The sequence below is a fragment of the Vigna angularis genome, chromosome 1 (genome assembly GCF_016808095.1).
Source record: "Vigna angularis cultivar LongXiaoDou No.4 chromosome 1, ASM1680809v1, whole genome shotgun sequence".
Taxonomy (NCBI): domain Eukaryota; kingdom Viridiplantae; phylum Streptophyta; class Magnoliopsida; order Fabales; family Fabaceae; genus Vigna; species Vigna angularis.
In genome coordinates, this window is record NC_068970.1 from 55271024 (window position 1) to 55284457 (window position 13434).

The window sequence follows — 13434 nt, forward strand, 5'->3', positions numbered from 1 at the left end:
GCTAACAAAGTTGAAGAAGAAAAGGCCTTAGTGCTCAGTGCCAGTGAACTTTTTTCTCTTTTCGTCTCTTACTTCTATGATCTGTTGTTGTGTGCTTCATAACATCATACATTGACTCTATCAGTTTCATTCCTGAATCAATTAGTTTCCTCACTTTTACTTTCTAACAAGGAGGATCAAAGTGAGTCTTTGTGAGTTTTTGTCCTCTTGGGTTGTTTCTACTTCTTGTGTGCTTCAAAAGCAGAAGGATTTGGAAGCAAGAAAAGAGTTACAAAGTGGGTAGTGATCATGGCAGCTATAAAGCCTGAGGAGATAAGCCACCCACCAATGGACCAACTTCAAGGCTTAGAGTATTGTATAGATTCAAACCCATCTTGGGGTATGCAAAACCAGCTTCAACCTTTTCTCAAATTGCATTATTAGTGTTTTGTTTTGTAGTTAGTAGTTACTCTTCACTGTGAGTGATATATTGTGTTAAACTGTTTGCAGCTGAGACAATAGCTTTGGGTTTCCAGCATTACATTTTGGCCTTAGGAACTGCAGTGATGATCCCTTCGTTTCTGGTGCCTGTGATGGGTGGAAGTGATGTAAGTTGTTTCTATGTTCAACTGTTCTAGTCCTTTTAACTACTTGAGTTTGTTTTGTTGTTTTGATCGATAGATACTGGTGAAATTCTTTTGATGTGTTACTAGCAAATCTACACCAAGGAATAGTTTTCTTGAAGTTATGATTGAATGGTTTTGTTTTATGTATTTGGTTTTGTTGTGCAGTAAAATGAATTGGGGTGGATCCCACATAAATGAAGTTAGGTGGCCCTAAAATGAAATTGGCAATATAGAGAGAGAATTGACATTCATATATTGACTTGTTTGTTCAGGATGATAAAGTGAGGGTGGTACAGACCCTCCTTTTTGTTGAAGGAATTAATACACTACTGCAGACACTCTTTGGAACAAGATTACCAACAGTGGTAGGAGGATCATATGCATTCATGGTCCCCGTTATATCTATAATTCGTGATCCGTCTTTTGCAATGATAGAGGACCCACATTTGGTCAGTGCATTTCTGCAATCTCTCTTTCATGTTTTGTCCCTAACTCAATTGTTAAGTTGAAGTTCATATTACCTTTCAAGGATTTAACAATATCAAAGTTTAATTAAGCTTATTCAGTATTACCTAACTAGAAAGAACATCTTTACAGAGAAGATAGCTATACACTTTTAGTACACCACCACCATATTTACTGTTAAGCTTATGACAGGACGTGGGATCCGTACATGGTGGTGAAATTTGTCTTCTTTGCTAGCCATTTATTGCAGGAAAAATAAACAAACTTTAGAATAATAATATGCAGGATAAAACACAAATTCGTCTTAAATTTGTTATCTTCGTTGCCTTAAACTAATGCCCTCGATTCATCTCCAGAGATTTCTTAGCACAATGAGAGCAGTCCAAGGAGCTTTAATAGTAGCTTCGAGCATACAAATAATTTTGGGATTTAGTCAAATATGGGCTATTTGTTCCAGGTAATTTATTTTATGTAACATACAAGTATATTTTTGAAGAAAAATATGGGCTATTAGTGTGAAACTTTGATAGTTGTTGATATATCTGATAATGAATGTCCTTTTGCTTTATCTTCAGATTTTTCAGCCCACTTGGAATGGTTCCAGTAATTGCCTTAGTTGGTTTTGGATTATTTGACAGAGGCTTCCTTGTGGTATGACACCGAACCACATGTTGCTAGTACTATTTTTCAGGATATCTTATTGTGAAATTTAATAGTATTTTTCATTGCTCATATTGCTGTGTGTCCTTTCTCAGGTGGGGACTTGCGTTGAAATTGGAATTCCCATGCTAATCCTATTTATAGCCTTATCTCAGGTGCAAAATTATAATATTGCAGTTATCTCACACAAGTAAAACATTGCATGTTCAAAGATAGCAAGTAAAAAATAGAGTCTGAGATATGTAGTGTGTCCAAAACCGCCCGGTCACTGACCTAATCACTGTGTTGTTTTGCAGTACTTGAAAAATTTTCAGATAAGACAAATACCTATACTAGAGAGATTTGCTCTACTAATTTCCACAACAGTGATATGGGCATATGCACATTTATTAACAGCAAGTGGAGCATACAAACACCGTCCAGACTTAACCCAACATAGTTGCAGGACAGACAGGGCCAACCTCATTTCTTCTGCTCCATGGTTGGTAGTACTTGTCAAGAGCATCTGTGTTGAACATCTGCAAACACATACTTTTACTGTTAGAAAATAACCATGTTCGTGAATGCAGCAAAGAACATGTTTAATTAACTCTTGAATGTGTTGTGGCAGGATAAAGATTCCATACCCTCTTGAGTGGGGTGCTCCTACATTTGATGCTGGTCATTCTTTTGGAATGATGGCTGCTGTGTTAGTCTCATTAGTTGAGGTATTGAGGCCGCGAGTGCAAAAAAATAAAGTCTTATTATTTACGTTGACAATTTATAAAATAAAAGCAAATATAGTTTAGTAAAAAGAGTTTTTCTTTTGTTGTTTTTTCAGTCAACTGGGGCATACAAAGCAGCATCACGTCTAGCAAGTGCCACACCACCTCCTGCTCACGTGCTGAGTCGTGGTATTGGTTGGCAGGGAATTGGAATTTTGTTGAATGGCCTTTTTGGAACACTCACTGGTTCTACAGTTTCTGTGTAAGTGGTATTCTGCATGAAGTGAATCATGCTTTTCTTTCACTTTTATGGGGCACAAATTGATTCTTGTAGGACTGTGACAGAGAGAATGTGGGGCTTCTAGGAAGCAATCGTATTGGCAGTAGAAGGGTCATTCAAGTTTCAGCTGGCTTTATGATATTCTTTTCAATGTTAGGTGAGTGGAAAACAACACAAATGTTTAAAGTAATTTCATCATTTGACTTAAAATTCATATTTTGCTTATTTCTTCAGGAAAATTTGGAGCTCTATTTGCATCCATACCATTCCCCATGTTTGCTGCTGTGTACTGTGTTTTGTTTGGTATTGTGGGTGAGTAGTTTTACTTTCTCTAGTTTTACTTTGTGATTCCTTCCTCTGCCTTTGTGAATGACAATTGCTAATTTTGTTTGTACAGCATCCGTGGGGCTATCATTTTTGCAATTCACTAACATGAACTCAATGAGGAACCTCTTTATTTGTGGAGTTTCCCTGTTCTTAGGTTTGTCCATTCCTGAGTATTTCAGAGAATACACTATCAGGGCCTTTCATGGCCCTGCTCATACCAATGCTGGATGGGTGAGTTCATTGTTTTATCTCCCTCGTTATATTAGTTAAGTAGAAAACTAACAAGTCATTGTTTTCATGGTTTTGCAGTTCAATGATTTCCTTAATACTATATTCTTTTCTTCTCCAACGGTTGCATTGATTGTTGCTGTGTTTTTGGACAACACTCTTGACTACAAGGATAGTGCCAAAGATAGGGGAATGCCATGGTGGGCTAAGTTCAGAACATTTAAAGGAGATAGCAGAAATGAAGAGTTCTACACCCTCCCTTTCAACCTCAACCGTTTCTTCCCTCCTTCCTAAGACTAAAGAGGAAAAAGCATCATTTCCCAAATAAGGGTTTGGGGTGAAAAGCTACGAAAGAAACCTTCATGTATGTATCTATAATCTATGTATTTTCTGAGAGCAGAAGTGGTTCTTGCGCTTTCGGTTTATTTATTTATAGTATAGTTGAGTTGGGTTAATTAAGTTCAATTTTTTTCACATTAATACAAGAAAAACTTTATTTGTTCATTATTTTTTCACATATTTCTCATTATTCTTTTAGAATTCAGTTATTATCTGTAATTATTATTTATGGAAAAATATATAGTTTTTTCTTTAAGTAAAAGAAAAAATGATTGTAAAGTTGTAGAAAAGTTGAGGGAAGAAGTATGAATCTGGGTTGGGAGATTTGGCATATTTAGTTGCTACATTTTAAATTCTCTCCTTTTTGTTGCTTACAAAAATTTATATATGTAATGTGTTTTTAATTAATTTATATTTCTTTGGTACTCTCGTGTTATTGCCTTTCTTTCAAGATACTTTTAAATGCTTTAATTTATTAAACAAAACAAAATATTGAGTTTCTTTTAAAATTTCAAACAATTCTTTCACACTCAAAATTATATTTAATTTTTGAAACTTTTATTGATTACAAGACAAATGCGGTATTAAAGTATTTAATTAAAACTTTTATTGATTATAAAACTATATATATATATGTCTTGCTTTAATTTAATAACTTTATTAATTAAAAAATATTAAAAAAAATAATGGGTTTCTTTGAAGCATCACAGATGTGCTTCTTCTTGTGAGGGGTGGTTAATTTTCTGTTATTTCTGTTATTTTCCGCTCTGTTATAAATAGGGATAAAAAATATATTTCCTTATACCACCGCGTTGAATCGTTTCAACTTTCACGGCAAAGCCGCTTTTCCATTCCCTTTTCCATTCTCTGGTCTCCTCTAAAACAAAAGAAATACCTTATGGACTCAGTAGAGGACGTCGAAAAAAAGAAGAGAAGAATGTTACTGGAAAAGTTGAGGAAGATCACTAGTAAAGTCCAATCAATGAACAAGGAGCGGGAGAAGGAGGAGGAAGATTTGAAGTCGGAAACAAAGAAGAAGTGATCATCATAACCGTCTGCCTTTCTCTTTTAGTATTTTCATATACATGTATTAGTTTGCTTTTGCAATGAGTATCTATTCAGAACTTTTGAAATGAATAAAAACAATACTTTGACACTCATATTGCTATTGGATTCCCTTACTAAAGATTTTCTCCCTTAGGCTTAAACGAGAAGACCCATTTGGCTCTGTTTCATACATATTATGTACATACATATTCTAATGAAAAAATTTATATTCCAAGTCTTGCTTTAATAACTTTATTAATTAAAAAAATTGATTAGATGATACTAATTATTATTAACAATTGTTTGCACGAAACTTGCTTTAATAACTTTATTAATTAAAAATATTAAAAATATTAAAAAAATTAGATATCTACGATATTAATTATTATTAATAAGTAATTATTGTGCCTCTATTTCTTTCACATGGCATATATAATAAAAATATATATATAACTTATCTTATAAAATTAATATCATGTAACCTAAATTAATTGTCCATTGAACTTGCAATGATTTAAAATAAACAAAAATAATGTTATTTTCTCAATTTAAACAAAACACTTCTAATATGAAATTTAAAATTGTGTTACAAAATAATTATTAAAAGAATTTGCTTTCAGAATTTAAAATTAAGGATCTCTAAAAATATAGAATAACAATTGCAGACACTTTCGTTATTATCTTTAATTAAACAAAATATATTCAAAAATACCAATTTAGAAAACATATGTAAAATATATAACTATACAGTGTTTATATATATATATATATATATATATATTTATAAACTTCTTTTTTCAATTTTTGTGTTTTAACAAAGGTTACTAATAAAATGTAATCTTTCTTGTTTTCTGTTTTATTGGGATGAGACGATGAAAAAAAGTAAGAAAGTGAAAAAAAAAGAAAAGAAAAGGACCGAGTCAAATTATGTCTATTTTATCTTACTTTATTTCTTTTATGCATGTTTGTGAGAGAAGCTTTTATGGTTGACATTAACTTTCTTAGAATTCAACATTTTCAGAAAAAAGTCATAAAATGAATTAAATTAAAAAATTAACTTGAAAAAGGTAAGAAATAGAATTAAAAATTTAATTTTTGATACAAGAAAAATAGACTAAAAAAATAAATAAATATATTATGTTATAAAAAATAGAAAAATAAAATCTCATAATTTTTTTCCTTTTTTTATTAAAAAAAAACATTCCTTACCAAAGATAACTATCAAAGCAGAAGAAAAAGCTTAGACGGTGTTATACGAAAGTATGTGGGCAGATATTTTTTGAAAATGTGAAAAGCCCGTTAAATATCTTGTTCTGGGCAGCTGCACAACACCAGTAGCTATAAAGGCCAACTCTGAAGACTTTCCTCTCGAGCATGTTCTTACTTTTTCACCATCTCACAACCTTAACATTCTCTCTTACTTCATCTCAGACCATAGCCACAAGGTGCTTGCCTTTTCCCTTTCTTTTATGCATCTAATTGGATTATCGTTTTGTGCTTAGAAAGTTTATTCACACCTGAAGAAAAAACCTTCTAATTTTGATAATTTGGGATGACAAAAGCAGCTTAGGAGTTATCTGGGTTTTCAATTTTTTCTTACCCAATTTTTCTTCTTTGATCCTTTTTCCTTTCTCACGTGGCTGACTCAGACACGTTTAGGTTTTCTTTTCTGTAGAAAATTGGATTCCCTTACTGAAGATTTTGTCCCTTGGCTTAAACGAGAAGACCATTTGGTTCTATTTCATCTTCATCTCTTTTTTTATATAATGTTTGGTTTATTTATTTGGGACCCGGAGAGTTCTGCACTGGGTGTGTAATGATAAATATTTCCTATGTGATCTTGACTTTATTTTTATGATCTTATGTTATTTAATGGATCTTCTTGATTCCTTGCAGCTCATTACTCTATTTTCTGGTTAATTTATTAAGATTCAATTATGTTCTACTTTTGCCGCAGGCTGTTAATGTTGTATTAAGTTGTTTAAGTGGTAAACTTTTACATTCCCTCTCACTTTCAATTTCATCAATTATTGCTAGTTTCTTGTCCTAGGAGTTCGTGCTGTTATGTTTATTGTCTTCAACCTTTTTATCAGCTTGTTTCTTTAATTTCTCAAATCTAATATCAATCTTGCTCTGTCTACCTACCCTTTTTACTTTCCTTATGAAAACATCTATGGGGCTTGGATTTTGAATAACCGTTATTTTTTTCTCACAAGATTTTGAATAACTGAATTGCAGTACGATTAATCTTCCTTTAAACGGCATCATTTTCAAAATACATGCAAAACATTTGAAATAGCAGAATTTCTTATATCTTGTTAATAGATGTAGCAATTTGACAGATGTCCACTTCTGATGCCAATGTGAATGACTCCGTGACTGGTCACATTATATCCACTACAATGGAAAGAAAAATTGGGAAGCCCAAACAGGTATTTTTGAAATGAACCCCATCTTTCCTGTAACTTATGGTATTAAGATTTTCTTGCCAGATTATGAGTTTTTTAGGTAACTTGAATTTGTAAATGTTGTGAGATTTAGAAGATTTCATTTTTGATCCATGCTAAAACTTTGAAAATTTAATGTCTCTGTTGATTATTCTTGTAGACTAGAAGTTATCTGGCAGAACGCATTGTGGGGACTGGGTCATTTGGAATTGTCTTCCTGGTATGCCAATACTATATTCATATCTGTTACTATCTTCATATATCAGGCACACGGTGATAAATATTCCTCTTAGGCTAAATGCGTGGAAACTGGGGAGCTAGTGGCCATCAAGAAGGTTTTACAGGACAGAAAAGGCAAGAGTCGTGAGCTACGGTTAATGCGCATGATGGACCATCCAAATGTGATCTCTCTGAAGGACCGGTTCTTTTCCACTACAAGTGAAGATGAACTTTTTCTTAATTTGGTGATGGAATATATTCCTGAGTCTATGCATCGAGTCTCAAAGTTCTACAGTAACACTAATCAGAGCATGCCACTTATCTTTGTAAAACTTTACATGCACCAGGTACGCCTCAGATTTTCTAGTGATTGAGAAGGTTCTGTTTTTATGTTTTCACATCCTGATACAAGTCTGTGGTTCACATATAGATTTTCCGGGGGCTGGCTTATATCCACACAGTCCCTGGAGTTTGCCACAGAGATTTGAAGCCTCAAAATATACTGGTTTGTTTACATGTTTTAGCAGAATGCAATATTGACTTTCTTTCTAAAAAAGAAGGAATTATTTCCTGATCTGATGTCATTTTGTGTACTCTTTAGGTTGATCCTCTTACACACCAGGTTAAGATATGTGATTTTGGAAGTGCAAAAGTGCTGGTATGTTGATTTCGTTCTCAGTCCATCCACATTTGTTTGTTGCATGACCATCATTATTATATGTAATAAATATGTCCAGATTCCCCTTTAATTATATTGAAATCTCAACCAAGTAATTATTATTAAATATCATCACTCGTAAGAAATTTGAGAGAGACACGCAACAGAAAGCTAAGTGTTGTAGATGACAAGGGTGTTGCAACTGTAATTGTATCTAGGAGGCGGTAAAAAGAAAACAGAGATTTTTTTTATAAATTGATGTTTTGTTTACCAAGATGTGAAAATTCCTTTTTATTAACTTTGTTTTTTTGTGAAAACCAACCTAGGTTAATGAGTTTGTTGTGCATAGTTAATGGTGGAAATTAAATATCACTGTACCCACCATACATTAAAAAATGGTTACTTCGTAATTAATTGTGAAATTGTTAATATTTTTTTGGCTTAATTAAGTTTCAAGCTTGTGTATTTTCAATTAATTTTTTATTAAATTTTTTATGTTTATGTTTATTGGGTACTTTAATCTTTTTATATTTTTTAATTGAATTCCTACCATTGAATTTTTGTTGTTAATTGGATGATGGGACTCTTATCTTTTTCCTGTCATCTTCATTCTTGTTACATTTCTTATTACTTGAAGACAATAAACCAAGAGTCACATCATTCAATTAGCCAAAAGAAATTAAACGGTAAGAATTGAAAACTATAAAAATTTTGACAATCACACTAAAATTTTTAATAGGAATTCAATTAGAAATACACAAATTTATGATGACTTAAAATTTAATTAATCTTAATTTTTATATTATTTGTTTTAACCCCAAGATAAAATAAGAAGTTGAATAGAAAACAGAAATTATATTTTAGATCTATTTTAAATAGATAGAGATTCATTACTCTGATGTATCCCTCCATGTAAACAAGGAGCTCAAAGCTATGCCATTTGTACTTGCTCCGCGATGTCATAGTCATGTTGTTCAATTATTTTCGGGAGCTTCTTCTGATTCATTTCCCTCTCTTTCTCATCTTCCATGCTGTAATACTTACCACATTTGAGCGATCCTCCCGGAAAAACTGTTTGTAACTGGTTCACCCTTTATACACTGATCACTGGTTTCACACCTTGTAGGACTTCCAACTATTTCTACTATTATTTCGTAATTCCATGAGATCGCACTAGTGTTCGACAGAAAAAGGCACTGCCATCACCACCTTGTAGGTGGCTAATTGGTTGGAGGTACAGGCAGTACAAAGTGATCATCCACATGAACCTCTTAAATGCAGGTGGCTTATCTATTGACCTGCTCGAACCCCAGTTTAACCAATCTCTCAACTAGAGCTTCCTAGTACTAAAAATCTTCGATGACATTTTTCTCTCATTTCTCTTACACATCCACAGTTTTTGCCCGTGCATAAACATCATAGCCAACCTTTTTCCAAACCTTCGTATATTTGCACGATGACTCAGTACCTTCCTAACTGACATCCCCATCCCCTTGTCTCTGGGATATGTATTGTGACCTTTTTATGCCCTTTTTTGTTTTGGCCTTTTGGATAGAGCAGGCAGTTTTTGGTTTTTGATATTGCTTTGTTTAGGGCTTTTTTGGTAACCATCCAATGTTGTGTTTTTCGAGATTTCTGTATGATTGGTATGCATTAAACTTATGTATTCATCAGCTTTTAAATTGTGACTCTTATTATGATATGCTGGATAATATTTTTCAATGTTATTCCAACAGATGTTTCTTGCTTACTTGAGATTTTATGTCAGGTTAAAGGTCAAGCTAATTTATCACACATATGTTCACTTTTCTATCGGGCACCCGAACTAATCTTTGGTGCCACTGAGTACACAACTTCAATTGATATTTGGTCAGCTGGCTGTGTCCTTGCTGAACTGCTTTTGGGCAAGGTTTATGTCATTGATTTTCTTTTATTGTTTTTATTATGCAAATAGTTTCATTCCATAATATTCACTATCTACATGCCATCTGACACAAAAAATGGAACTTTTTGAAGCCATTATTTCCTGGCGACAATGCAGTGGACCAACTTGTAGAGATTATCAAGGTGCGACTGATGTTACATGTTAAGTTTTTAAGATCGTATCACTCGTCATAAGAAGTCAGGTCAATAAATTCCGTATTTCAGGTTCTTGGCACACCCTCCCAAGAGGAAGTTTGCAGTTCAAATTCAAGCAACAATGATTTCAAGTTTCCACAGGTTTGGGCACATCCATGGTACAACTCTGCATTTTTTTATCTTCTGCCGCTTGGTTTTTTCATATTATCAATTTTGAGTGTAGATATTCCACCAAAATATGCCTCCAGAAGCAATTGATCTTACTTCCCGGCTCCTGCAGTATTCCCCAACCCATCGTTGTACTGCGGTGAGTGTGATTACTTCAATTATGATTTATTTCTGAGTGTGCAAATCATTCTTCTTATAAATCTTTATCATTTATTGACTTTTACATCTAGCAGTTTGAGGAGGACTTTTTTTTTGGATGCAGCTAGAAGCATGTGCACACCCATTCTTTGATGAACTCCGTGAACCCAATGCTCAATTGCCAGATGGTCGGCCATTTCCCCCTCTATTCAACTTTAAACAAGAGGTGAGTGTGGCTGCATCATCTTCATAGCTATGAATGAAGGTTACAAAAATCTAAATGACCTACCCAACAAAATTGATAGACAGCTTCATTATGAGTATATATCCATGATCTGATATTCAGTAAGTTCCTTGTTTAAGGTGTATTGAATGTTCTTGTTGTCTGTTTACAGTTATCCGGAGCTTCTCCAGAACTTATTGATAAGTTAATACCTGATCATGCGAAGCTACAAAATACCCATTTTGGTGGAACATGAGTTAACATGATTGCAGCCACCATCTGTATAGTATGAGTACCTTCTAATTAAAGCTGTATACCCAAACATGGGCAGGACAGTGTGTATGCAATTGTAACTGTAGATATCAAATATGTGATGTGAGGTTTTTTAGAATAATAAGAGAGATTCAACACTAATAAGTTCTGAACAAGTTCATAATTCAGAATCTTAAGCCGGTATGTTTATAGATTACTTTATTTATATATTGTTTATTTTTTTGAAACTTCTATTGAATCTTTTGTAATCTTATTTACATTGCACTATTTCTTTTCAAGTACGGATATCTTAATAATGATCTTTTATGATATCAACAATTTTACTAAAAGAAATCATATTTCTTCTTCAAGCTATCTTTCTCCACTAAAAATATGCTCAGCACTCTTTAATTCCATGTGCATTCCATGAAATTGGTTAAAAGACCAAACTGCTTTTTTTCTATTGCCACCTTGTTCTTGCCATCACTTTATCATTTTCGTCCTCTTGCTTTGTCAATACTTTTGTTTATGTATTTTGTCATAAAAGTGTTTTAGATTACATAATTTAAAAGTTATTTTTATTTTAAATTACAGAATTTGAAAGTTAAAAAAGCTTTTTAAATAACTTAATGCAAAAGTAAGAGAATTTTAAATTACACAATCTATAAGTTAAAAATATTTTTTGAATTATACAAAAAAAATAAATTATATAAAAATACTTATAAATTGTATAATTTAAAATTTATTTTTTAAAGACTGTAGAATTTGTTTTGTATAGAAAAAAATAAGGTGTGAAAAAAAAACATTGTAAAAGAAAAGGTAAAAAAAAAAAGTATTTGTAATACCTATTAGTTCTACGCGGTTCAAATGTTCTTATAACAGCTTATTTTTCTTTTACCCATTTAAAAACATATCTTTTATTTATTTATAATATTTGGACTTAATAATATTTTGTTTTGAATTTATTTAGAAGCGTGTAAAAACGGTTCCCTTAGGATATCTTGAGCCTAAAAGTTACAGTTAACGTGACATATGCTTTTAGGCCGGTCTGATATTTTTTTGGCATGGGTCAAATCTTGTTTTGACCGGCAGATGCTTTTTTTACATCTCTTTGAATTTTGTTATAGAAAATTTATTAGATATTTTTTCTAAGTTTTTTTATTTTTTTATCTTTTTCTAAACATGTTTTCAATTCTTCTACTACGATATTTTATTTTTAGTTTAAGTACGTAAAATTGCATTAATTTTTTTAGATTTTATTTTAAGTCTAATATTGTTAGGCCTCGTTAAATGCACCAAAATCCCACCTGTTTAATCTCATTAAATGCACCCCAAAACCCTGCTCAGATGCATTAAAAACGCACTGAACTCTGACGCATTAACGCCAGGTGTCAATAATGGAAGATTCAGAAGTCAGTTAGTGGAGTGCAGGTGTCAACAGGAGAGTGCACGACCGTTTGGACGTGGGGTAAACAAACATGATTTCTGAAAAACCCTACCCACTCTCTTCTGCATGCACCTTCTCCTTTCAAACTCTGACTTTCCATTTCCTCCTCCTTCTCTCTAGAAATTCCCCTTCTCTCTACTGTAACTCACTCTTCTCTGCTCCGAGCACCGTTCAGGCACCGTAGGAGCATTCCCGGCGTCCCAAGCTTCCTCTTAAACCGAACAAGTTTCAAGTTTGAGCTGGTAAGTTTCTTCCCTTAGTCGTTCGTTCTTGGGTTACATGCAAAACCAAGTTCTGGTTGCATGCAGGGATATAGTCTAAGTTATTCTTGATTTTTTTTAGTGGTTAGATTTAGTTGCAAGAGTTAAGTGATCTTTGAGGGTAGAAAGCTGTAGACGGGCGAACCCAAAATCTTACGTTTAGGACATTCACTCACTGATCCAGGTAAGGGAAGCTTATTCAATTTAATTCGTATGTTTGTATTGTGCGGTATGGACGTTTTGTGAGTTGTATGAAGCATGAATTTGTGATATTTGATTTTTGGTATATGGTTATGATTATGAGTTGATGTATGAGAATTATGAAATGTGCTATGATATGAGTATTTGAAAATATGAAATTTTATGCTGAGAAATGAGTTTAATGTAAATGAAACTTTGAAAATAAATTCCCTATGATAATGAACGTTCGTCATTGAACGGTCCTTGACCGTTCGGTGATTACTAAGTAAACTTCTTTGAAATTGAATTCTTTCATTTGGGAAGAATTCTAGTTGAGGACGAACGCCCTTTGATAATAGTTCTACGTTTGAGCGTTCGGCCAAGCGTAGATGGCCTGAGTGTTATGTGAGAAATTGAGAAACTTGTAAACATATATCTGGACACTTAGTCATTCTTAAACCCTCTCTTCACCATCCCGTATTATATTTAATTAATATTAATGTTTCTATCACGAGTTAAAATCAGTGATGGGTTTCGACCCAAAGCGTTCGTTATGAGTGGCGCTCGGTCTTATACCGAACGCTCGTACTCGTCTTTAATTATTAAACTTGTGAAAATAGCGTTCGTCCAAATTCAGTAAATCCTTTTACCGTGTTCGGTCATTGACTGGCAGTCGGTTTCTGTAATTGAATTATTCTAAGTATGGTT

General features: G+C 33.1%; 2 protein-coding genes across 17 annotated transcripts; both read left to right on the forward strand.

Moving 5' to 3' along the window:
• On the forward strand, window positions 1–3773 carry LOC108345102 (nucleobase-ascorbate transporter 2). The gene is made up of 13 exons (XM_017583678.2): window positions 1–379; window positions 490–587; window positions 878–1054; window positions 1427–1527; window positions 1646–1721; window positions 1826–1885; window positions 2027–2211; window positions 2341–2437; window positions 2551–2696; window positions 2780–2871; window positions 2949–3026; window positions 3112–3272; window positions 3351–3773. Exons 1-13 carry the CDS (start codon window positions 289–291, stop codon window positions 3561–3563), a joined length of 1575 nt encoding a protein of 524 aa, XP_017439167.1. The 5' UTR covers window positions 1–288; the 3' UTR covers window positions 3564–3773.
• A 2143-nt stretch (window positions 3774–5916) lies between these two features.
• LOC108345113 (shaggy-related protein kinase eta) lies at window positions 5917–11087 on the forward strand. Of its 16 annotated transcripts, none has more exons than XM_052879106.1 (14): window positions 5972–6100; window positions 6315–6388; window positions 6552–6643; window positions 6998–7087; window positions 7263–7322; window positions 7396–7668; window positions 7752–7826; window positions 7923–7979; window positions 9748–9888; window positions 9996–10046; window positions 10128–10199; window positions 10282–10365; window positions 10489–10590; window positions 10760–11087. In XM_052879106.1, exons 4-14 carry the CDS (start codon window positions 6998–7000, stop codon window positions 10841–10843), a joined length of 1089 nt encoding a protein of 362 aa, XP_052735066.1. In that variant the 5' UTR covers window positions 5972–6100; window positions 6315–6388; window positions 6552–6643; the 3' UTR covers window positions 10844–11087. The 16 variants fall into 16 exon arrangements, 15 of the variants coding, with proteins under 15 accessions (XP_017439185.1, XP_052735062.1, XP_052735091.1 ...); XM_052879112.1 differs by having other exon boundaries at window positions 6613–6643; XM_052879109.1 differs by having other exon boundaries at window positions 5993–6100; window positions 6305–6388.
• Window positions 11088–13434: the final 2347 nt, after the last annotated feature.